We start from the raw sequence: 26,955 nt of genomic DNA on the forward strand, positions 1-26,955 counted from the left end.
ATCTGACTCCAAAAGACTGTTCATGGTCCCAAGTCTCAACAAAGTATCTGGCCGCTCCTCCTTCTCTTACCGTGCACCCCAAAACTGGAACAACCTACCGGAGACTCTCACATCCACCACCAGTTTAAGTTCTTTCAAAACTAAGGCTGTCTCACATTTTAATCTGGTCTGTAACTGTTAGATACACCAATAAAATATATTATCTTTAACTGTGCATGCAATGTCTTGTATATAATATATACCCTGTTCACTTATGTAACTGTATTTGTAACCATGTATTATTTGTCATCTTAACTCAATGCCCAGGACATACTTGAAAACGAGAGGTAACTCTCAATGTATTACTTCCTGGTAAAATTTTATAAATAAATAAAAATAAATAATGAACCCTTTTTCTTGGGAACAAAAAATAATTGTACTCCAGCTGGGGATTTTGAATGGTATATATATCCCCTCAGTAATATACTGGTGCATAACTTGTAGATTGGGATAAGACAGTGTGTAGACCCATCCAAAGGGAAGCTCGATTGTACAATCATACAGAGGGTGCAGTGGCAATTTACCCTCTTCACAGGGATCAAACACATCATGGAATGGGTAGTTCAATATGACAGTTCGCTATTTGTTGAACACTCCATGTAAAGTCGTTGAGTTTGATGAGTAATTTTACCTGAGGTGAAAGATGAACCATTGATGGCTTGAACCATTTCTGCTATTTTTTTTTTAATGGCCGGAATACCGTAAAACTGCAAATCTGCAATACGTAAAGTTGCTTGATGCTCCATAATCCAAGGAAGTGTGGTCTTCCAGCTCACACCCCACCCAACCCCACCACAGGATAGGGTAAGAGGCAACATGAAATGTCCTGGTTGAAACTTTGAGGGTATTTCACCGTTTTATTGTCTCGACGAAACCCCTCTTTTTTATGTTGAGCTGAATTGTTTTTCGGTGATGGACGAGTTGGGCAAGAATTGAGTGAAAGGCCTTTGGGCCCACAATAGAAGCATAATTTGTATTGGCGCCATCGTTTCCTCTCCACAATTGTCACAGTGCCCTAAATCATCCTGATTTGCACGGGTTCAGGTATGTCTTCCCGAGACGACTCATGCGTGAGGGTGGTTTTGATGGCTCTGCACTAGTCTGCTTGCGTTCAGCTCACTGCTTGGATATACTTTGGTCTATTTGTAGAGACATATCTATGAGACTCGTTAAAGTTTTTAATGTTTGTTGGTGGTAGAGCGACTGGGTGAAGGGGGTAGTTGCCCCTTGGGTGGGTGGTTAGGCCTACCGGGTGGGTAGCGGGAGTGGTTAACCCCGTCATTACCATAGTGGTGCCCACCGCTATGGTACTGAAGGGGTTAACCATTCCAGCAACCATCCCGGCAGGCCTAACCACCCACTCTGAGGAAACTAACCCCTTCATCCACCCCCTTCTGTCCCCAATAAACATGCTATTAGGGTTTAACCCCTTCATTGCCTTAGCGGTTAGCTTCTAAGGTAATGAAGCTGTTTTAATGAAATTATGTAATACTAATGTGCGGGAGCAGGGGGATTCTGGAGAAGAACCATATTGATTTCAGGTCCGGTAACCCCCTGCTTCCCGAGATACAGGCCCCATTATGGGGTGCTGGTATCCCATGCAATGTTTAAATGTCCCGCGTCACGGGTCCAGGACATTTATACGTATAGGAGATTCCGGCACCCCATAAAAGGGCCTGCATCTTGGGAAGCAGGTGGTCCCCGGACCTGAAATCAATGCGGTTCTTCTCCGGAGACCCCCCTTCTCCCGCACATTAGTATTAAAAAATTTATTAAAACAGTGCGATCGCCTGTGAGAGTTGAGCAGTGAGAGGCGGCTCTCTCTGTGCAGCTCTCTATGCAGCTGGGCCCGATTGCACGAGGAGAACTTTGAAAGAGGCTGAGATGACTTTTGCTACTTTGCCGTACAGTTTAGGCATTTTCTCGCCGCATGGTTTGTGATGGGTTCAGATTCTTTCTGAATACCGTGATAACAAACCGTTCAGCGAGAACATGCCAAACCTTGCGATGTAGCAGCGAACTTATCAAGGGTACTAGAATAGGCCCCTATGTCTTTTGAAAAAAAAAATATGTATGAATTAGACAAGTAATGTGTAATTAAGTGTCAGAGCATGTGAAAAAGTAAGTCAAACACTGGTTTTATCAGCTAAATTAAAGGGGATACAGGCATACCCCACATTAACGTACGCAATGGGACCGGAGCATGTATGTAAAGCGAAAATGTACATAAAGTGAAGCACTCCCTTTTTCCCACTTCTCGATGCATTGCATCGATTGTATTGCAATCGTCATATACGTGCATCACTGATGTAAATAAGGCATTTGTAACAGGTTCTATAGTCTCCCCGCTTGAGCACAGCTTCGGTACAGGTAGGGAGCCGATATTGCTGTTCAGGACGTGCTGACAAGAACATGCATGAGCTGGCGTTTGCCTATTGAGCGATGTTCTTACTCGTGAGTGTACTTAAAGTGAGTGTCCTTAAACCGTGGTATGCCTGTAATTATAATTGGGTGTTTAAATAATTAGGTAGATCTTCAGTTTGAGATTGTGAGGTTCCATCCTACATAAGAATCAGAAAATGTGTGAGTTTGGTCTTCACCATACAGGTGTGTAGAGAAAACATGTCATGCCACGATCAAAACAAATCTATGAGGACCACAGAAAAGTAGTTATTGATGCTCATCAGTCTAGAAAGTGTTACAAAACCATTTCTAGGATTTGGGGCTCCACCAATCCACTGTCAGACAGATAGTCTACAAATAGAGAACGTCATATTATATGGATGATGATCATCATCTTCCACCACCAGTGCCACAACCGTCGTCATCATCATCATCATCATCATCATCATCATCATCATCATCATCATCATCATCATCATCATCATCATCATCATCCATATAATATCATATTACTTATATTTTATTTATACTATCTAGTGGGAGCCCAAACATCTCTGTCAGAATTGCGAATTGGCTTCTGGCAATGCAGAACCGCCCGCCACCAATCACATTAAATCAATGTTAACATTGGCACATGTTGTTGTATTTAGGTATGTCCTAAACCACAGTTACTGTTTTATCTCTCAGTATTGCATGGGTTGGAGACTCCTTTTATTTAATTTTTTTGTTCCCCAAAATTATTAACTTAAGTGAACAGGGTTATACATTATATACAAGACATTACATGCACAGTTAAAGATAATACGTTATAGGCATATGTTGGAGTTGCTTCCATTCCCCTCCCCTCTGAGTCCTCAGAGTTGCTCATGACTCGCACTCAGGAGGTCGGTTCCACAAGTTTTGACCAGTAGTAGTACTGGCCAGTGAGATGCACCGTGTCCTGTCTTTGAGAGAGAGGAACTTCCTAACCAACTGAATCCTGGTGTTAGCCAAGCTGGTTATGTAAGACCACAAAGCAGTGTTTGGAACTAAGTGAGGTCACAATGAGCATTGTGCCATTGCTTGGGGGAATTGGATACTCCCATATACTGGAAGAGTACACCCACACCAAGTTCACTGGGATGGTTTAGAGTTTGCTTTCCTTGCAGTGGGCGTCACTGGCAAGATGCCCCCTCCTCCCCATTTGAATTATTTTACTTTTAACATCCTTTATCCATCCTGATTTAGTGCACTGTATATTCCAGTTACAGTTCACTTGTTAATTATCAATTTCAATTTTCCTTGCAAGATGCGTCACTGGCAAGATGCCCCCTCCTCCCCATTTGAATTATTTTACTTTTAACATCCTTTATCCATCCTGATTTAGTGCACTGTATATTCCAGTTACAGTTCACTTGTTAATTATCAATTTCTTTTATTCGTTGTTTATGTGGTCCTCTTTTTCCTGCTTGGCCCTTCAAAAACAATAGGATTCCATTACCAGTGATTTTATTTATTTATTTATAAAAATGTTTTACCAGGAAGTAATACATTGAGAGTTACCTCTCGTTTTCAAGTATGTCCTGGATTAAACCTACATAAAATAATTGACTGCTACAACAGCCATCAAAGTAACATCTAGGTTGGCAAACTTGGCAACACTTTACACAGACTGGACTCCATCTGATATGAGCGCACACAGTCTGAGAGAGAAAATATCATCAACATCCGATGTAATCCTTCATAATGAATCTGATGCAAACTTCTGCACAATATGATTTCACCAAGAAAAAAAAATATACGGCTGACCCCAAAGAGTAATTATTGAGAGGTCAATAATTCTTCATATTAAAGATAATAACTTCAAATCATGTTATTTCATGATTTACAATTTAACATAGGTTGATTTTTTCTTCTTTGTTTTTTTAACATAATTGATGATTAATAGTGCTACTACAGTGTCTGTAATAAATCAACTATCTAGTACTAGTTATAGTTATTTCATGTCAGTGATTGAATGCCATTAAATGCAATTAGACATGTTGCATTTAATTTTTAAAAAGGCCATTAACCCAGCTATATACATGATAAATGTAGTAATTAACGACGAGTCATAATTAGTAAATATGTCTATGATTGATTAATTAAATTAGATGCAATTTGGCATATTGCATATTAATTTAAGGAAAGGCCATTAACACAGCCTTTAACTGAAGAAACATGATTCAAATGTAGTAAGTAATGAGTCATAATTATTAAATATGTCTCTGATTGATGGATACAATTACATTAAATTCAGCATATTGCATATTAATTTGAAAAAGTCAATTGACATATACCGTAAATAAATAAATATAATATAAAATCTGTCGTCTAAATGTAACGGACATATAAATGATTTTGTTAACCTCATCTACTATGTAACTATGTAACAGCTTTTAAATAGAAAAGCATGATCAATCTACAGTACCTTACAAATTTACATTTAAAACACTTTTATAAACATGATTAACTATAATTTTTTTAAACTTTTTTTTTACTTTTCATCAAACATTTTTTTCTTTATCCATTTTAAAAATAAAAAAAAACATTAATTTATTCAACAAAATAAAAAAAAGAGAACTGAGGAAGGTAAGTTCAGTAACAACAACACTGCCTCTTCCAGACATCATAGTGGTTGGTCCGCAAGTGTTGCTGCAGACCACTTTTCCCCAGGAATTCTCCACTCCTGCCCATTGCACCGCTACACTGCAAAGCATGCAGTGTACCACCACAGAGTTTCTCAACGAGCCATGGCAGTGCAATTGCTACACAGGTCAGGGCAGGCGGAAGGCAGCGAGGTCGGGGTCAGCAATAGGGAATCAAACCAGGCAAGAGGGTAAAGCGTAACTGCAAAGACCAAAAGGGGCTGCAAACTGTAGAACTTTGCTCAGCAACTCCCTATAGTAACTGCAGCTTTATAAAGCAGACTGCCAGTAGTACCAAAAATGGCCACAGTGAGCAAAAAGGGCAGGAGAGACAGAAAACCTGGACCATAGTGAAAACCCGGAACGGATCAAGTATAATACTTACAGTACCCCCCCTCTTAAGAAAAGACCTCGGGCGATCTAAGCCGGTTTGGCAGGGAATTTCCGATGAAACGCCTGGACCAGGTTGGAGGCATGGACATCCCTGGATTTGATCCATGAATTTTCCTCAGGTCCATAACCCTTCCAATGGACCAAGAACTGTAGCCCGCCACGGGATCTACGGCAATCCAATTTTTGGCTTACTTCAAATTCCTCCTTGCCAACCAGCAAGAACGGTCTAGGAGGATGGAGGGTAGGAGAAGAGAAGGTGTTCTGGACAAATGGCTTGAGGAGGGAGACATGAAACACTGGGGGTATTCTTAAATTATCCAGAAGTTCCAGTTTGAACACCACCGGGTTGACTTGTTTCAAGATTCTATGGTCCAGAGTTTGGAGGAAGCCAGTTTCAAGTGGATATTTTTAGTAGCCAGCCAGACCTGATCTCCCACTTGAAACGGAGATGGTGGTCGTCAACGTTTATCCACTTGGGATTTTTGCTGGAGAGCGGCTTTGGTCAGATTGACCTGGATTTTCTTCCAGAGTAACTGAAGTTCTTGGATTTTGTCATCCACTGCAGGAACTCTGGAGAGGGGACTGGAAGGAGGAAGGGCAGCGGGATAGTACCCGTAGGCACAGAAGAATGGTGATTCCAGTGTTGAATCGTGCTTCATGGAATTGCTGGAAAACTCGGCCCTCGGGAGCAGATCAACCCAGTCGTCCTGTAGCTCAGAAACAAAACAGCGGAGGAATTGTACTAAGGAATGGTTGGCCCAATCTGTGAGACGATTGGACTGGGGATGGTAGGAAGAAGATAAATGTAGGGAGATACCCATTATTTGTCAGAAGGCTTTCCAAAATATGGAGATAAATTGGGATCCACAATCCGAGACTATATCTGTTGGGGCTCCATGGAGGCAGAATATCTACTTAATAAAGATCTCTGATAGTTCATAGGCCGTGGGTAGCTTCCTGAAAGGAACAAAATGGGCCTGTCATGTGAATTGGTCAACCACTACCAGTATGTTAGTCATTCCACTGGAGGGAGGCAGCTCCACAATATAATCCATGGAAAGGTGGGTCCACGGAAGGGTTGGAACTGGCAATGGCTGGAGCAATCCGCAGGGTAATGTCCTTGGCACCTTTGTCTAAGCGCATATAACGCAGGCTGCCAACAACTCCTGTACATCTTTGCGGAGCTCTGGCCACCAAAATATTTGTTTGAGGAAATCGCAAGTCTTCCTAACCCCAGGGTGACGAGCCGTCAAGGAGTTATGACCCCATTGCAACACCTCACTTCGGAATGGGGGGGGCAAATAATTTAGACGAACGTGTGGACATTGACCCAGGGTCCTCTGACTGAGCATGCGAAATCTGTTGCAGAAGTGATGAAGATACGTCAGAGTTGATCAGTGCAGGTGGAATGATGGGCCCCTGCTCTTCTCCTCGGAGCCGTCAGGAGAGAATTGTCGATATAGAGCATCTGCTTTGATGTTCTTGGATCCTGGACGATAAGAGATCACAAAGTTGGACAGAGTGAAGACGTGAGCCCACCTCGCCAGACGCGTCCCGAGTCTCCTTGCCCCTTCTGCCCCTTCATTCGAGGTATTCAAGGTTCTTGTGGTCTTTAAGGATTGAAATCGGATAAGTTGTCCCCTCAAGCAAATATCTCCATTCTTCAAGAGCCATTTTCATAGCCAGAAGTTCCTGATATCCAACACCATAGTTCCTTTCCGCGGTAGTTTTTTTTTTTAGAAAAGAAGGCACAGGGGTGGAGTTTCCTTCCTGGAAATCCTTCCTTTGAGAAAGAACGTCTCCGGCTGCCAGATCAGATGCCTCCACTTCAAGCATGAAGGGTTTCGTAGAATCTGGATTGATCAGCACAGGTGCGGAAGAAAAGGCGGACTTAAGATTCTCGAAAGCCAGACGAGCCTCAGAAGGCCATATCTTAGGATTTGCCCCTTTCTTGGTTTGAGCAGTAATGGGTGCAACCAACTTGGAAAAATTCCTGATGAATCGTCGGTATTAATTGGCGAACCCAAGAAATCGTTGTATCGGTTTGAAGCCTAATGGTAAGGGCCAGTCCAGCACTGCCGATACTTTCGCACGATCCTTCTCGAACCCAAGGGAAGAGATGAAATACCCAAAGAAAGAAATCTTCTTCTGTTCTAATTGACTCTTCTCGAGCTTGGCAAAGAGGGAGTGGTCCTGAAGTCTTTGGAGAACCAATCTAACCTGTGCCCGATGTTCGGTCAATGAACTGGAAAAGATAAAGATATCGTCCAGATATACCACGAGAAATTGGTCCAGTAGATCCCGGAAAAACCTAGTTAATTAAATTTTGAAATACGGCCGGTGCGTTGCATAAGCCGAATGGCATGACTAGATATTCGTAATGGCCGTCATTGGTATTAAAGTCTATTTTCCACTCATCACCCTCTCTGATCCGAATCACATTGTAGGCTCCTTGAAGATCCAGTTTGATGAAGATCGTAGCCTTGCGTAAGCGGTCGAACATTTCAGGAATGAGAGGTAGCAGATATTGGTTCTTTACAGTGATTTTATTTAGTCGATACATGGCCTGAGAGAACCGTCTTTTTGGAAACGAAGAAGAAACCCGCACCAGCAGGAGAACTTGATTTGCGAATAAACCCACGCTGAAGGTTCTCCGAAATGTATTCACGCATAGCCTTGGTTTCTGGTTCTGAAAGGGGGTAGGTGCGGCCACGAGGAGGGATGGCCCCTGGGACTAGATTGACTGCACAATCATAAGGTCTGTGTGGCTGTAACTCTGCCTGTTTTTTGTCGAATATGTCGGCAAACTCCTGGTAACAAACTGGAAGGCATGATGAGGAAGTCTCAATAGGTAGCCGAACCTCAGAGATGGTGCGAGACACCGGAAGACAAGGTCCATGGCAATGTTGTCCCCAGGCTGTCACTAGATTGGTTGCCCAATCGATCTTAGGGTTGTGGTGCCACAGCCAGGGAAGTCCTAGATCCACTGGAGTCGAGGGAGAGCAAATGACGTAGAGTTATATTGACTCTGTGAAGTGCCCCAACTGTAACCAGCAAAGGATTCGTCTCAAGAGTGATGGTCCCAGGTATCAGAGGTCTTCCATCAATAGCCACTATTGCTATCAGAATCTCCCTAGTATGGACAAGAAGTGAGTGGCGTTCCGCAAATGTGTGGTCAATGAAATTCCCTGCAGCTCCTGAATCCACAATAGCTTGAGTGAAAATTTAAGCTGGACACCAGAAGAGTGAAACCAGAAGGAGCAGGTCCAGGTCTTTGCGGGTGTCCCGGCAAGTTAGTTCATCCTTTAATCCCTCAGAAAGCCCCTGCCAAAATGCTTCCAGCAAAGCTTCATTGTTCCACCAATGTCACCCTCAGCCTTTCTGACAAATGGTGGCCCTGACAAAAACTCACTCACCAATAAATAGGCAAAAGCCTGCAAATCCTTCATCCTACCTTCTTCCCGTATGACAAAGCTACTTGCCAACACAACCTGTTCCTCTGACAGAGGGTGAACAGCTGTAGGAGCAGCAGCAGCAACTAGGATTCCAGCAGCCACAGTATTACAGTAACGCAGAAATGCCTATAGGTGGTACTAGTAGAAACATCCATTGGTATGCCGACCGCTGCCCTTGCTGTTTCGCCCTCACTGCCAACTGAGCCTGAGGTGGAAAAATTCCTCCTCAGCCTCACAGTCCGCCTTGCCCTTGCTGCCACCACACATATTAATGTATTATTTTTCAAAATTAAAATAAGACAAAAATATATTTTTCTCTTTTTCCAATCTATCTCTCTCTTTCAATCTACTACAATTAAAAAAAAATAATAAAAAAAAATATATATATATATATATATATATATATATATATATATATATATTCTTAGTTAAGTTGTGGTGTGTAAAAAAAGTGACAAAACCCTTCCACAGCAAAATACAGCTTAACCCCCTTATAACGCTGTGCTTGGGGTCCAAAGAATCACATCGCGTTTTAAGCGGATCGCGTTAGAAATAATGTATAATTGTATGCATTGTACAATAAAGTATTTAAGATACCAATAATCGTGTTGTAAAGTATTCATAAATCTGAAAATTGGGAGCCACGCTTGCATCGCGTTGTAAGCGAATTCGCGTTGTACCGGATCACATTATAACAGGGTTGAGCTGTACAGTATTTAGCAAATGGAAATATTACTGTATGCTCATTTGCATGTCTTAGACAGGTCTGCAACCCCGCCTTTCATGATAATGGTGGAAGGCGGGGTTGTAGACCTGTCTAAGACATGCAAATGAGCATACAGTAATATGTCCTATATATATATTGTATATATATATATATATATATATATATATATATATACAGTATCTTGCTTTCTCAATCTCACTCTCTCCCTTCACCATCACACCCTCTCCCACATACCCTCTTTTTTCCCTCACCCGAAAGTGTGTGACAAACAGGCAGGAAGTGGGAGTGGCAAACTAAATGCTTTTGGTTTCGCACTCTGCAGAACGGATTCCGGTGAATTCCGTGCTGCGGTCCCGCAGAAGCCGCATAGCCGGAGTTTGTTGGCGGATTCTGAGGATTCCGCAGATTCCGCTCAGACTTACTGTAAGATGTCGCAATTTGACTCTAGATTTCATTCCACGGATTGAATTTTTTTTAAAAAAAAGTCTAAACCAAAATGAATCACTTTTTTACAAAGTTAAAATCAAAACCAGACAGTTTTTAAGGAACAAAACATACAAAACATGAAAATTGTTTAAATCCAGAACCCAAACAAAAACAACCACTCTCATTTAAGTCTAGGTTTATGGCGTTTATATTCTTATTCATTTTTCTTCAATAATAGCAGTGTTCTGGGACCGAAGTGAAAAGTCAAACCTTAAGTCAGTGTTTTTCAACCAGGGTTCCTAGGAACCATTGGGTTCCCCGGGTATCCCCAAAGGATTCCCTGCAATTTTCTGATCATTTGAACATTGAAGGAAGTACAGAAGAATTTACAATACAGTGCAGGCAGTGCACAGTGCAAACGCGGGAGCACGCGACCAAAAGTGTGACGTCACATGCCTGTACTTGCTGAGATTTGGGGCCTGCATGTTTGCGTGATGGGGGGCGTGCCGGGGGGGAGTTGAGGGGCGCGGCCGCGACGTCATGGAGCTGGTTTCCCCTCATTAGGCGAACCACTCACGTGACCCGCCCGTCGTGCGGAAAATTCAAACTTGGTTGCCGCGCCAAGCTCCGGTCACCCCATCACACTTGTACATGCGCTTGCACTATACACAAACACATTGGCGTCCTGGTGTTTGTTTCCAGCCTTATGGATGCAGCCTTAGAGATGGTTGGGGGTTCCTCAGCATTTCACTTAACCAAAAAAAGGTTGGAAACCACTGCCTTAAATAATGTACAGTGATATTGTTTTCATGTTAGCCAAATATATGTGATCTTGCTAAAGATTTCTGTTTCATCAGTTCTCTTACTTATTTGTCTTATCTTTGTACTTCCAGAGGGTGTTTGTTTGGGACTTGGATGAAACTATCATAATTTTTCATTCGCTACTCACCGGAACATTTGCACAAAAGTATGGCAAGGTGAGACACTCCGTAATGAAATGTTAACATACAAATATCATCCTCGTTAAAACTGCCTAATTACTCAAATATTAATAGTCCAGGTCATTTTCACCGTTTATAAAGTTGCCTTCTACACAAACGTATGCTTTCCTTACACTGATCATGTTGAAGTCATGTAGTAGTTTTCGTTTTACAGCAGTACTGATGTGAAAAATATTTCTGCGGTGACTGCTAACAGAGCACATTATGATTTTCTAAAAACTGTTTTATGACAGCTCTGATTACTGCAACTTTGGAACTACTGTACTGCTGCATTATTTCCTCACATATTTGTTATTACGCTTCTCACACAACATTCTTTGTTACAGTGTAGCTCAGCTTTTGTGTTTCAGTTTGAAAATGTACTAGCATTTTATTTGTGGTCGTGTCCTTAGTGTATAGAAAAGCAAGACTTGTTTTATATACACTGCTTCCATAAGCAGTGGAAATAAAGCCTTTTTTTTTGCATACAGTAGCAGCACATCAATTATATAACATGAAAAAGACTTTTAATTTGTGATGCTTCACTTTTTCAGTAGGCTTCATAGCACACAGAATAGCAGCTCAAATATTAAAATCCCTAATCCTGATTCCTATTCTATTTCTGATGTGCTTTCTTTTTTCATGCCTGAGATATATTTACATCACAATCCACAAGGTTCATATCTGTATAACGTAACACATTGTCATGTCAGTTGTCTTGCTATAAATGGCAGCTATCCTCTGTGACCTATTCACTGCTTGTTATTAACCCATAAACGACAGGCTATATCATTATAGACATCCAGAGTATGTACATTCTTGCACCATACATATCTGTAAATAAAAAATAGACTCTACTTTAGAGTGACTTCCGGTCATGTGAGTGCTTCTGGATGATCACTTAACCGTGACCAAGCATAGGAGGCAGGAAATGTGGAAGGGGCTCCACTTTCATGTCGATTGTTATTAGGGAACTATAAAGATTAATATGGCTTCCTGCAGTTTTAATTCTCATTACAACTTATTACTTGGTAATACATTTTTTGATATATGTAAAAAAAATAAGTATGGATCTCTATTACAAAAGCATCCAGAGGGCAATTAAAATTTGAAACTGTTCCCCAATGCTCAGTAGAAGTGTACTACACCTTGTGAGCGATAAATAAATTAATTAGTACTTTTAATGTAATGATGTTTTTTATTCTACAGCACGTGTACATACGGTTGGATTTTTTGCTGGCAAAATAAGTTCCTGCCCTGTAGATCTTACAATCTAATTTTGGTGTCTGAGGCACAGGTTGATAAAATAACTTGCCCAAGTTCACTAAGAGCTGATACCACAATTTTGATCAGTTTCCCGCACTTCAAAGTTTGTGTCATTGTTGTCACTGCCTTTACTCGCTCAGCCATGCATTAAGAAACGTCAGCTTACTTCACTTAGCCACTCCTTCTTTCCTGCCAATGTGATTATTCCCTGCTTTAACATAGTGTGGAATTGCTGCAGATTGTGTGGAGTTTGGAGTCCGGTTTGCACACAAAAGTTACAAACTGTTTTATTTTTATTTTGATATTGCGGTCCTTTAAGCCGTTCAGGAACAAGGCTATCCTACTACTAAACCCCTGGCTTGCAGTGGCAATGTTTGATAAGTGCTACAACCAATACTTTAGCTAGTGACATCTATGCTATGATGGTATTCCTGGAAGCACTGCTCTTGGCTTAGCAAATGTGGTATGTTTCTGGAATGAAGGCCCTCAGAACCATGGAGACACTCCTCCAGGAGGCTTGAGCATTCAGACACCTGCTGTTGTTGCCTAGCTTGCCTTTGTGTATTTTAACCGTCAGTCCATAGGGAGTGCCTGCTTTCTTTACTGTATATCATAACTAGTGTCATAGAATACAGGAAGGTTATACTCAGTAATACTTAGATTGTACACGTGATTGAAGCACCTTTAAGAGTAGTTTACTGGTAAGAATACTTCATTTGATGCGGGTGAACCTAGCTCTCTATTGGTGATCCTGACAGGTCACTTTACCGGTATCTCCCTGCATTTGAGATACAGTAAATTAGATGTTAAACTCTTTTGGGCAGAGATTCATTGTGCCTGCACAGCACTACATTGGCAACACAGTAATCATTCATTACTTTTGGGAAGGATTCTAGTATTATTAACTGTAAACAAAATGTCCTGCCCAAAACAATTAATATAATCTGACCTATTGATATATCTAGCTTGAATGGTCTTTCAATGTGTATATGTATGCTGCTTGAATTTATGCATATAGATATCTCATTTGAGATAGGACAATCATGACTCACTTTTTGAAGTGAAACTTTTTTGCTGGCACCTACCACAAAACAAAATCTCATAGGACTGAACTAGCTGAATGGGGACGAAATTTTTTTACTGCCATGCGTATGCATGAGCGCGTGCATGCTACTCTACACTTCTGCACCTCCACTGGCAACACTTGTATTAACAGAATCAGCTGGAGCCACTCAGCGCGCAGCACACATGCACAGAAGTTGCCAGATTAGCACGGCACGCATGCGTAGAAGCAGCTGAAGCCCCTCAGCTCATGGCACGCATGCACGAAAGCAATCTGAACAACACAGTGCATGGCACGCATGCGCACTGACAGCCACCACAGCCAGCACTACAAAACACACAAACAAGCACACACATAAAACACACACACATACACACATACACACATACACATGCATACACACACCCACACACATAACCCACACATATATAACACACACATACACATATACACACACACATAACACAACTCACACACACATACACACAACACCACATACACACACAACACACACATAACACATACACACACACATAACACACACATGCGCGAAAGCCAGCTGAACAACACAGTGCACGGCGCACATGCACACTGAAAGCCTCCACAGCCAGCGCTAGAATACACACATAACACATACATTTTATATATAATATATTCACTGTAATGCTTATAAAAAAAGGGGGGCTATGTGCCAAACACGCGCATTCTAACTCAAACTTGTTTCTGTTCTGTCACTGAAATTAGAAAGTGAGGACACTGTGGCGCTACCTAAATGTGCAAATATAGTGTAACGAGTCGAGAAATTCGCAGTGATATGGTAGTCGGTGAACCGCAGTGAGAGGCCGAAAGTATTGGAAAATGTACTGGCCCAAACTGTCGCTGCTGCTCAGCTGAAGGAGAACCTTCCCTGTATCCTTTTGTGTACATCTGTCACTGAAATTGTAATTTGATTATTATGATTTTATTTGAATGAAAGACTTTAGAGAGTAACAGCATTTACATCCTTTTAAATCCAAAATATATGTATCTTAATTTTGTGATCATAAGTCATTTGTATAATGTATTGCAATTTCTGCTGAAAAAACAAATAAATAAAACTACTCTCAAAAAATGTTAATTCAATCAAAATTATAAGAATTAAAATACAATTTAATTGACAAAAAAACAAAGAACGGGCGTGCTCTGGACACACCATTTTTTTTATATCAAGATGCCTGATATTAAGTTTTGTCACTTTAATCATTCATAATTTCATAATATTGTCATTTAAGGTGAAATTACATGATATGAGGGAATTCTAGTTACTGTAATTACAAACTCCTAGCTATAAGCCAGCAGCAACCTTAACTGATCGTTACCCAACTTTCTGTTGTATCTTCCACTGCTACTTTTGAGTTATTTTGTAATGAGCTGTTTACAGTTCAAATTAAGTCATTTTCGGTGCTAATTGCGCTAATTACAATATTGGAACAGTTTAGCTTTTCCCATTCTTAAAGTTTTTGGCAAATTATACTAGATTTCCATTCCTTTAGCGTGTCATTCAGATGAAATCTGGTCAGAGTATATTCGAATTATGCAGATAGAACAAAACAGATATCAGCTAAAACCTTGTTTTTTGATTAAGAAAAGACGGGAAAATGACCCAAGGCACAGAATTTGAGGCATCACATTGTAATATACAGTATGTAATTTAACGTCTCTCTATTTCTTACTATTGGCACTTTCCAAATACTATATCATGCTGACATACAATGGTCAAAATTGGAGCAAAAATGGAGATGTAGAAACAATCGAAATGTCCTACTCTAGTAGTAAGTACTAGAGATGTAGCCAATTCTGCTCAGCCAGAACAAAGAAATGTGCTTGCTCTGGCTTAGCGAATGTAATACTGTGGTTTATACAATGTTGGTGTCATCGTCCACCTGATTGCATTTTGCCAGGCAAGCTGAACCACAGCAAACAACAGTGAAACAAACAACTCACCCAACAGTACATAGGTATATATGTTAAGTAGCAGCTTCTCTCCCAGTAAATATCTCTCCCTATAGCATGTAGCCCCAGTCCTCCACAGATTTGTAGGTGAATTATGGCGTTAAACAAAAAGATCTAAAATAGCATGGACTACAGAAATACTGAAACAAGCTAATATAGTCATTTTAGAAATACAATCCAACAGAGGAACTACCCAAACCTTATGATACCACAAATAAATAAGGGTAGGCACTTTCAGTAGTGTTTTTGCTTTTAACGTTTACATTTGAGAGGTTTGATTTGAAACTTGTCAACCTGCCCATCCTGATAAGATCACATAGCTGTGTGTGATGTCATAATAGTGATTTTGGTATCGAGAAATAAGAAGTAAGATGAGATATGAGGTCTCAATAATTATTTGCAGGAAAAAACATAGTTTGCTGACTTCCATGGAACTCACCAGTGTAACTGTACAAGTGTTAAAGAATAAGCAGGCAGTTTTGCTACCTGAATAACTTTGAATTGTTAGTATAACGCATCATTTCTCATTTACTCGCTTTAATTGTTCTTACCACAATCGACTTCAATCTCTCTTTTGATAGACACCTAAAACTGATGGAGCCGGCATTACTGTAGCCCCGCGCATTGTCACTAATCCCCGTCCCTTTTTTGGCACCCGGCTAATGCATTTCTAATGGCAGTTGTTCCTGCTGGAGCATTGTGTGTTCTGCTGAAAAACACCAGTGGGAGCAATAACGACTTCTAGTACATCTGTATTTCACCTTATTATTGCCTCTTAGAATTACTCTACAATGCTTTTATTAATATTCCCAAGACAATGAAAGTATCAAAATGCTCCTTCAAAAATGGAAACCGGATGTTGCACCTGTTTGTAAAGTCCACAGAAGAAAAACACAGTCAAGAAAATATAGATTTATACATTCTGTATAGAGCACCACACTCCATTAAATAGCTTTCTTGAATTTATATGGGAATGTAAGGTTGTAGTCCAAAACTTCCACAATTATCATATATTTAGCCCATTTAGGTGCATTTTATAAATATACTCTTTATACTGTGGGGTTTAATTTCTGTTTATACCACTGGAATTTAAAATGCATGCATATAAATGCAAAGACTGATACATTGACTGTGTTGACACATAATGCTTCCATACTTCTATTTATAGCTATTTGCTGGAGTAACGAATCATGAATGCTGGTATGTGACCCATTATGACCTATTGCTGATGATGGTTTTTGCAGCTGAACACCAGTTGGCATATTCAATTATTTTGTTCAGTGCTAAACTTTTAACCCTGTCACCCTGTACCTGTATAGCCATAATGAACGATAAAAGTTGCATTATCATAAGAAAGAATATTGTATATTATCTAATGCTGAAAGGCATTTGAATTAATTGGCACATCTCAATGGAGGCCATTACCACAAAATAATACTTTGTGAAGTCCACTCATATATCTAATTTTTCTGTGATCACAGTTCATTTATTAGTATCACAGCCATACTGGGGGTGACATTTTAATTAAAATGTTCTCTTTAAAAGCCATTAAGCTGGATCTTAAATCAGCAGTGCCACCAACTCAGCTAGCTTTAGAAAAGCTGAAATGTAGGTGACACTCTTGGTCTTATCGCTAAAAGATGTCCCTTTGCTTAGCTCTATCTGATCATGACACAGCTAGAAATGGGTGAAATTTTCACGTAAATTTGAATGTGCCAGAGATTTGCAAGTTCCCTTTCATCCGCCAATTTTCTAGGTCGCAAAAAGTCAAATTGATGTTTTTTTCTATGAGAGTGACAGACCTATTTTATTAGCGTCCCAAGCACTATATCCCTTAAAAACTCACTTCAAACAACATGTGAAGAGAGACTGTTGCTCAAAAAGGAGCACACCTGAGAGATACTGTATGCTAACGGGATATGCAAAATATATTTAAATGACGCATACCCGACACCTCCTAAAAGGATTTCCACAAGACCTACCCTGACAAGCCAGGTTCTAAAAATATGAAGCGAAAAGAGTAGTACTCCAAAATAGGGCCCAAGTGGTTGATATTTATTGATTCAATGTTTCGGTCCAACACAGCAAACCTTTCTCAAGGTTCAGGTCCCAAGCCAGGTCCCAAGGCATTTTGTGAAGTACAGAAGGTACGGTCAGGCCGCACATGATCAGAACCCAAACTCTGCTATTCAGGGCAGCAGTTCTAGCAGTAATTTAACCAGCTGCCTGATAGCTCCACTGTTGCAGCATACTTTTAAGCACTACTACCACTTAGTATCACTGAAGTCACTACTGGTGATGTCATACTAACTGACGTGACTAAAGCCCAGTTAGATAGCACTATCTTTTTCACACAATGTTGCTACATTTTTATCACCTGAGTTTAGTGTGGGTCTTCTGGGCTCACTGCTGCCAACACTTAGGACAATGGATACATCATTTATTTTTTTCACCTTTGGTCTTGAGTTTGAGTATTGATTAGCCATACTTGTAATATATATTGTTTCTACACATTAAACACAAGTGTTGTTCACATGATTTCTTTATTTTTCTATTGCTTAAACTTCTTAGGGTTCAATTTGATAAATTAGAACCAAATGGTTCTTAACCAGTGCTATATAGTAAGAACAGGTATAGAGAGAATATATTTCCACAAGTGCATCAATTACATGTGTAATGATAATAATAAGCAGTAGTGCCAACCTATGGGATGCAGGTATGAAGTAATTGATTGGTCCCCGTAGGGGTATAAGTGGGATGTCCCTCTATTATAATAGAAAATGACGTATTGCAAATCGCTTGCACATACAACCATAGAATAACAGTTCAGGTTATATTTAATCCACATTGAGGAGGAGGGAGGACAAGGAGGGGGAGGTAGGTCAGGGCACAATCCCACTGGGACCCAGATCAAGCATAAACGTCCTGCTCCCTCCGCATTTATCTCTGTAATGGAAACTATACAGTATAAACACACTTATATATACAGAGATCCATAATCAAAAATCCCATATCCAAAAAGATGAGGTAGTTTCTGCATCAGCAGAGAATGACATTACTCACTGTACCTGTCCTGTCAGGACTCCGTGGCTGTGCTTCTTCAGTCAGATGAATAAGTGGAAATCACCTGCGCCACAAGTAAGTGGAGAGCGCTGCTCCTTGCAAGAAAAAACGGGGTCCAAATATAAACTTGCTGCTAAAAAACAGATTTACTCTAACGCGTTTCACGCAGAAGGCACAAATAATAATAAAAAGAGAAAACAGATAATAGCATTTTCAAAGATTAACATCAACGCTATCACCACACATCCTCCTAACAAAATCTGGTATAAGATTCCCCATTCAACAATATACTATCATATTTCCTCAAGGGTGAAATTATCTGTGTCCCATCACAATTAGTCTGAGGAGACCCCAAGAGGTATGCTCAAATGTCTGTATGATTGAATCCCTATCTTGTTGCGACATAGTATCAATAAACTTTCCCCATTTAAAAAATAAAAATTCTCGTTCTTAATTCTTTATTCGTCTCAGCTTCTAATTTGTCCATCATCATACATCTTCATACATTTATTCAGATAATCGTTTTAAATATCTAAAGTGGGGGGTTCAGGCTTTATCCATTTCACCATCACTGTTTTCCTTGCTGCAAGCAGGACAATCTCTGATAGCCTTGGGACATTGTTCCTAACATTGACCTCTTTCCAACTTTCCATATTTCCAAACCGCAAGGGGCTAAGGGCTCTTTTATTGTAGTTACCCCAATAACTTCTTGTACTGTATATACTGCAGAACTTGATCCCAAAAATCAGAAATAACCAGACAATCCCACAAACAGTGTTTTAAATCTGTTTTTTCTTGGGAGCACTTTGGGCACTTATTTTTTAGATTTCTTAATCCCCTTATAATTGATATCGAAAGCATAATAAACCCTATGCCGTATTTTATAGTGCATCTCTCCACTTCTCACAAATTATAATTTTCCTAACCTGAGTTAACCCTTTGAGTAACAGATCAACTCCTTCAATTCCTGAAAAATCTTTTTCCCACCTAGTGAACATTTTTATTCGATCTTTCCTTTCTTAGATAGTTCTTGTCCCTAATCCAATCATATAAATCTGAGATAGAATATTTGGTACTACTGTATAATCATCCTTAAAAAAGCATCAAAAAGCATCTATTCCCAATAGATCTGATTTATAGCTTTCCATACTCTTGCAATAATGCATTTCTTGTATATAAGGGAAGTGATGTGGTTGAGGCAGTCCCATTTGTTCTTTCAGTTCTTGGAATGTCAAGAACCTACCACTGTTCACATTCACCAACTAGCCCAGAGTTCTAATTCCCTTGTCTCTCCATATCTGAAAAGAAGCCTGCAATTATTTTCCCTCTTAAAACTGCCTTCCAAGTATCCCAAAATAACCCTTGCTGAGTTGCAATGAGCCACATTAGTTTCCATAAAATAAAACCAATTATTTCGAAGAAATGCTTTAAATTCTTTGTTATTATACAAGTAAGATGGAAATCTCTATATTGTATCTCCATGCGCTCTTTGTCCCATATTACCTCCACCCATACTGGGGCATGATCCGAGATGATTATATCTTCTATTTCAGTATCTGTGACCTTCCCCATTACCTAACTATTGGCAAAATTATAATCTATTCTGGAGAATTAATTATGTGGGTGTGGGGAAAAAATGTATTGTCTTTCCAAAGGGTTAAACATTCGGCAGCAGTCTTCCAAATCCAAAATATCCTTAAACCCCTGTGTGCCTTTTGGCACCAATTTTAACCTTGATTTCCCTTGAATCTAAACTGATTTATCCATAAATGGATCCATTACCCAATTAAAATCCCCTCCTACTATCAAATTACTGTCTTTTCCAGCGACTATAGTATCCATCAGAGTTTGGACAACATTTTGATCATATTCATTTGGGCCATAGACATTATATATTTTTAATTTGTCATTATATATTCTGACAACGCAGTGTACCACACTTCCCTCCACATCCCATCCAGTGGAGATAACTTCATATGGCAAAGATTTGTTTATTAAGATTGCTACTCCTCCTTTTTTCCCTACTGCCGGGGAATATATACATTTACCCACCCAGTCTCTCAAAATGTTTCACTTTCTGTCTCATCTACAGTACATGAGTTTCCTGGATCAATGCAACTTCAACTTTAAGACGCTTAAGGTGCTTCAGAATTTTATTTCTTTTAATAGGGGAATTATTCCTTTAACATTCCATGAAATAATTCTCATAGGGAACTTACACTCGCAAAGGATATACCCAGTGGAGCTATTCATAATTCTTAGCACAATTGAGAGACCGTGTGGATAAACAGCCAAGTGTGGCATGTAAAATACATAACAAAAAGAAAAACAAAAGAACACAAAACTAACCCCAAAAAAACACAGCAAATAACAGAAATCTTAACATATGTTGACTTCCATTTTTTCCATAAGTACAAATTCTATCCAGTTTTATTTTCCCGTCAGCTTCCCCCAGCCCCGCCCTTCTACTTACTGAACAATACAGTGCACTGGTCAAATCTAATTCTAACACATTGAACTATTTATAATTATATTATAGCAACTTGCTATATTTGCAATAATTTCTGGCAAAATTAACCCTACAAATATTGAACATATTAAAATCTACATAGAGTCTCAAACTATATAGGAGCAGTTGGAGAAGTCAGCCCCCATATATACTCCTTATAACAAAAAGATCTATAATTAAGTCTTGATACTTAAACAAGGTATCTTCTGCTGCAATCATCTCTACGTCGTATCCTCACTGAGACCTCTTTCTCCGGTTGGTGAATGATGATCCTGCACACGCCTCTGATCTCGTTCCACTCACCTGTCTTCAATATCTTTGTGGTGCTCACGAGTGTACTTTTCAGCTACCCTTGCCTCAGTGAAGATTTTTACTCCTTTCACCATAAAAAGTCACAGAGTGGCTGGAAACTCCAAAGTAAATCTCTTGTTTTGTTGAAACAAAGAGCTACAAAGTTTTCCAAACACTCTCCTTTTGTTAGAGACTGCCACCGAATAGTCCTGGAAAATTAATATTTTGGATCCCTCGTATGCAATTCCTCCTGAGTCCTTGTAAGCTCACAGAAGTCTATTTTTTTCACTAAAGTCCAGCAACTTAGTCATCACTGCTCTTGGTCTTTCTCCTTGATATTTTGCTTGACCCAGCCTATGGCCTCTTTCTACTTTGATGGTAGCCAGATCCAACGGTAACCTCAAAATCTCCAGGAGCCATTTTGAGCAGAAATCCATAAGTTGATATGGTTTTACAGACTCCGGTATCCCAATAATTCTTATAAGGTTCCTCCTCGATTTATTTTCAAGATTATCTACCTTTTCCTCCAAGGCTTGATTTTTCTTTTTTAGTTCCTGGACTTCTGAGTTTCTCCCAGATCATCTTGCAAATCTCCCACTCTGGTCTCCACCTCCCTCAATCTTACATTTTGCAAGGAGAGTTCCTCTTTAAAATCTTCTAAGGACTTTTGCAGGGAGTCAAACCTCTTATATAATGAAGGCATTAACTCTCTTGCAAGCGCTTTAGCCGTAGTAGCATATTCAAAGTATGTCTCTTTAAGGGCTGTAATCTGTTAATTTTCCTCTATATCTCCCTACTGCTTTGTAACTCTTGTGACAGGGGCCATTTTAGGAGATTCTGTTTTCTTCTCACTTTTCTCAGCTCTCTTCTGCTTAGCTGTTCCAGCCAATTTGCTTCCCAGATAGGTGGCCATGGTTATCCGGGGTCTAGCTGTGGATCACTGTGTTTTTTCTTCTTTTTTATTGATTTTTACCACATTTACCTTTACATTGATCACATCCCCTGCGTATTAAATTATTTTCAATATGTAAATTAATCAAATACAGCAACACAATTTGCTATGAAACAAGTCTGCAGCAAAAATAATTTTATTTTATTTAGGCTAACACACAACCACATTACTATAAGATGTTTCATATTCTTTATTTTTCACAATTACATAATCCTAAACATAATAAAGCTTAAGTTATTGGCTGTTCTTAGCTTGAGCTTGCCCATCACATTTTTTCTGAAATCACATCCAAGAGAAGTATTTTTAATTTTCTTGGTGCCGTTTCTGTGGTCAATATTTGGATAGAGACATTGTAGGCATTTGGTTAACCACCTCTAGAGTGTGTTGTTTCTGGAACTATCTTGGTAAAAGCCGAAGAAGAGCTGAAGAGACCAATTTTGGTGGTGATGTCACAAAAGATTGAGTCATAAGTGTGAACCGCAATGCAAAACAAGTAGAAGAGCTCTAGAATTTTAACAAGTTTTTCACTGAGGTTCAACATTTGAAATTAAAAAACACACTGTTACCACCCATACTGAATATATCAGTTGATGGCACCCTAGTCTGGGTAATATTATGCTAACAAACAATAATACACTAATGCTAGTGAATGGGTATAATGTAGGTAATTGGTTACATAGTAAATAGTAGATGAGGTTGAAAAAAGACATACATCCATCAAGTTCAAACTATGCTAAATTTAGACGACAGATACTTTATCCTATATTTGTACTTACAGTATATTGATCCATATGAAGGCAAACAAAAAACCCCAGTGACATATAATCTAATGATCTCTCATAAGGGAAAAAATAAATTCCTTCCTGACTCCAAATGTTGGCCATCATATTACTCCCTGGATCAATATCCTTCCCATTAGGTTATTTGGTATATCCCTGTGTACATTTCCTTTCTAAAAAGAAGTCCAACCTTTTTTCGAAGATATCTATTCTATCTGTCATCACAGTTTCCATGGGTAATGCACTCCACATTTTAACTGCCCTTACTGTAAAGTAGCCTTTCCTTTGTTGCTGTTGAATTCTCTTTTGCTCCAACCTTAAGGTATGACCCTGTGTCGTTTGTACTGCCCGTGGGATGAATATTTCTTTTGAAAGCTTCTTGTATTGTGCGAGAATATATTTGTATGTAGTTATCATATCCCCTCTTGGACACCTCTTTTCTAATGTAAACAAATCTAATTTAGCTAGCCTCTTGGTGACCCTTCTCTGCACTTTTTCTAGTTCCATAATGTCTGCTGTTTACAAGCAATCCTACATTCTTCTCCATCAAGGATTCTCCTAATTTATCCCCATTTAATTAGTAAATTGCCTGTTTCTTTTTTTGTTTCCCAAATGTCATCAGCAAAGATTGAAACTTTGCGCTATTTGCCAATCTCAAAGTCATTATTAAACAAGTTAAAAAGCAGGTTTTCCCGTACCGATCCTTGTGGCATTCCACTCAAACGTTTAACCCAACCGGATAAAGTTTAATTTATTACAACTCTCTGTTGTCTTTCCTTCAGCCAATTTGCTTTATTTTGTACACTAACCTCTTGTGTGGAACCGTATCAAAAGCCTTTCAAAATCTACTGTAAGTACTTTAGACCACATAAAATTGCAATACCCTGGTCTAAATTCCTACTTACCTCCTCAACGAAACTGATAAGGTTATTTTGGCACGAGATATCCTTCATAAATCCATGCTGACTTTTACTAATAATTTTGGTTTCCATTAGGTTTTCCTGAATATTATCCCGTTCTAAACCTTCAAGTAGCTTCCCCACTATTGATGTAAGGCTTGCAGGTCTGTAATTCCCCGGTTGTAATCTAGCTCCCCTTTTAAATATAGGTACCACATCTGCTTTAAGCCAATATTGCGGTACAGGGCCTGTGGAAATGAGTCCTTGAATATTAAATGTAATGGTTTGGTGGCTATTACTGAGCGTAACTCCTTAAGATCTCTTGGATTTATGTCATTGGGGCCAGGAGCCTTTACTTACATTTTTATCAAGCCGCATATGAACCTCTTTGTTTGTTAATATAGAGGTTGTGGCTTCCTCCTGTGACACTACTTTTGCAATTGAGTCTTCCCTAGTAAATACAGAGGAAAATAATGTGTATAATACCTCTGCGTTGTCTTTATCTCCAGTAATTTGCCTGCCCGTCTCACACTGAAAGGGTCCTATATTTTCCTTTCTAATTTTTTGTTATTAAGGTACTTAAAGAACTTTTTAGGGTTGATCGTACTTTCTATTGCAATCCTTTTTTAATTATTAATTTTTGCTAATTTGTTTGCCCTTATGCAACTTTTGTTACATTCCTTATAATTCTGATCCGATGCCTCCGTCCCTTCTGACTTTAATAATCTAAATGCTTGCCTCTTCTTTTTCATTTCCTCGCCTACCTGTTTATTTAGCCACATTGGTTTAGACTTGTTTCTTTTATATTTATTACCCAAGGGTATACACTGATTAATGTGTTTTCTAACAATGTTTTAACGACTACCCATTTATCTTCCACATTTTTCCCAGCAAAAACATCATCCCAATGTATTCCTTCTAGATTAGTTCTCCATTTATTAAAATCTGCCTTTCTAAAGTTTAAAGTCTTTGATGAACCCATGTAGTATGGTTTTTGACCATTTATTTCAAATGAGATGATGTTATGATCCCTGTTACCTACTGTAAATGTTCCCGGACTTGAATATTTGTTATTTCTTCTACATTGTTTGATATTACCAAATCCAGTATTGCTCCTCTCCTGGTTGGTTCCTCAATTATTTGGGTCATGTAATTGTCTTTAAGCACCCCCAAAAACCTGTTTCCTTTCATTGTAATGCTAATCTCATTGCCCCAGTCTATGTCTGGATAACTAAATTCATACATTATGCGAACATGACCTTGTGATTTAACATTATTAGACAAGTGTAAAATATTGTATTTATTTTTAAAACTTCGAATGTTTCTACAGTCACAATAAAATTATAATTTTAAATTTGATCAAATGTTTTCTTAGCAATCCAGTTACATTGAAAATGTGCATTTTATTGGCTACTACAATATGTGGGACTGTCCCTGTAATATACAGGACTGGGAATTATCAGGTGTTACTGACTGTGGCCTTCATTATTCCACCTGACCCTTTTTTTAATGGAGTGAATAACCTACACCTGCAATCCCTGTATCATTCTTGATAATGTCCTGGCCATTGCCTACTAACACTTGACTTGAGCATTGCCTTATCTTTTGTAGTCATGTGCTAGATCACAATCCAGGGTTGAAATCTAAGTTGGAGTACAAATCCTTTCTCAGTGGGGAATGGGGTTCAATAACATTTTGTTGATGAGACCGCACATGTGTTGGAAGTCTATCATCCTCTGTTAAGTTTATATGGTACATTCCTATTCCCTTATTAACAGTGTTTTTACCACATTGTGACATTGATCTCTTGCTGGCATGTGTTATCTAATCTGTACTTTTACATTTCACATGTAATAGGGACTTGGTGTTTGAGCTTTTCTGTGCATACTTGGACAAAACGTTTACCTCTTCCGACAAGTCATGTCAGGGATAAGAGAATTATCTCTTTTGTATTTTTTTTCTCATGGAGAATTGGCTTGAAGGTGAAAAAACATTATCAGTTGTACAGTATAGTGTATCTTTAGTTACAGATGCAGCACTATAGTTGGTCGCGCTGCCACATCTAAATCAGCTGTGGCACCATGTTTTTCTCCTCTGTGCTCATGTGTGCTTGTGGTCTCAGTAAGGAGACTTAATGACCCATCAGGATTACACAGCGGGGGTCCCTGCATCTGAATGGGGCTTGTGATGTGTGAATCCTATCAGCCTGCACCTTTCTCTAAGAGACACGCAGTAAGAGTGAGACTGAATTAGTCACTCTCACTGCGCGCCTCTAACAGGCGATCACACAGATTTAAAAAAAATATATATATATTTTAATAACACAGCATTGAAGCAGGGGGTCTCCGTAGCTGGATCGCATTAATTTCAGGTTTGGAGACCCCTGCTTCCCGAGTTACAGGCCCCGTTATGGGGTACCGGTATCCCCACCATGTTTAAATTCTCCCGAGCCACGGCACACGTGTAAAATATTCCCAGGATATGTTATATATTAATTATATGAGCAGCGTGGTAATCTTTTTTTGTTTTTGCTGTAAGATCATGCAACATCCTGTATAGATTTGTTTGGCACGGGTACAGTTAAGCTATTTGCAATGCTTTACATGGAGAAGAAGGGCAGGAACTTGGTGGTAGGGTAGGATAATTAGGGTTAGATGTCCATGCGACATCACATTGCTCGGTCGTATGAAAGAAATCCCACCATCTTTGTTCAGGTCTGCTTTTAATCATCTCAATGTTGTATGTTTTTGAATTTGCTTTTACATTTTTTACTGTCAACTCATTGATGCTGCGTTCTGCAAACATTCACTTCCCTGTTCATTCCTGTGTTGTTGTTGATTGTATGTCTGTTGTGACAGAAACCAGGGAATGGTAATAAATTAGATATATATAGTAGGGCTCCCAGGATACTGGACAGCTTCTAACCTGTTTAGGCTGGAAAGTGCAGCCACAGAGTGGATGTACTCCATCCCACAGTTTTGCAGGTGCTGGAACTGAGGGATGAGGGATCCAGACCAGAGTTTGTCTGCTGCCTGATTTCTGTCACCTGTCC

At 39.4% G+C, this 26,955-nt stretch overlaps 1 protein-coding gene across 12 annotated transcripts in view; it reads left to right on the forward strand.

The window, feature by feature from the left end:
• Window positions 1–26,955, forward strand: part of EYA4 (EYA transcriptional coactivator and phosphatase 4) — a 301,887-nt gene that overhangs the window by 251,197 nt on the left and 23,735 nt on the right. For all 12 annotated transcript variants that reach the window (XM_075597355.1, XM_075597361.1, XM_075597352.1 and 9 more), the window contains one exon: window positions 11,003–11,086. In XM_075597355.1, the coding sequence (XP_075453470.1) occupies window positions 11,003–11,086 (84 nt within the window). The remainder of the gene's footprint in view (window positions 1–11,002; window positions 11,087–26,955) is intronic.

The sequence above is a fragment of the Ascaphus truei genome, chromosome 4 (assembly GCF_040206685.1).
Source record: "Ascaphus truei isolate aAscTru1 chromosome 4, aAscTru1.hap1, whole genome shotgun sequence".
Classification (NCBI taxonomy): Eukaryota; Metazoa; Chordata; class Amphibia; order Anura; family Ascaphidae; genus Ascaphus; species Ascaphus truei.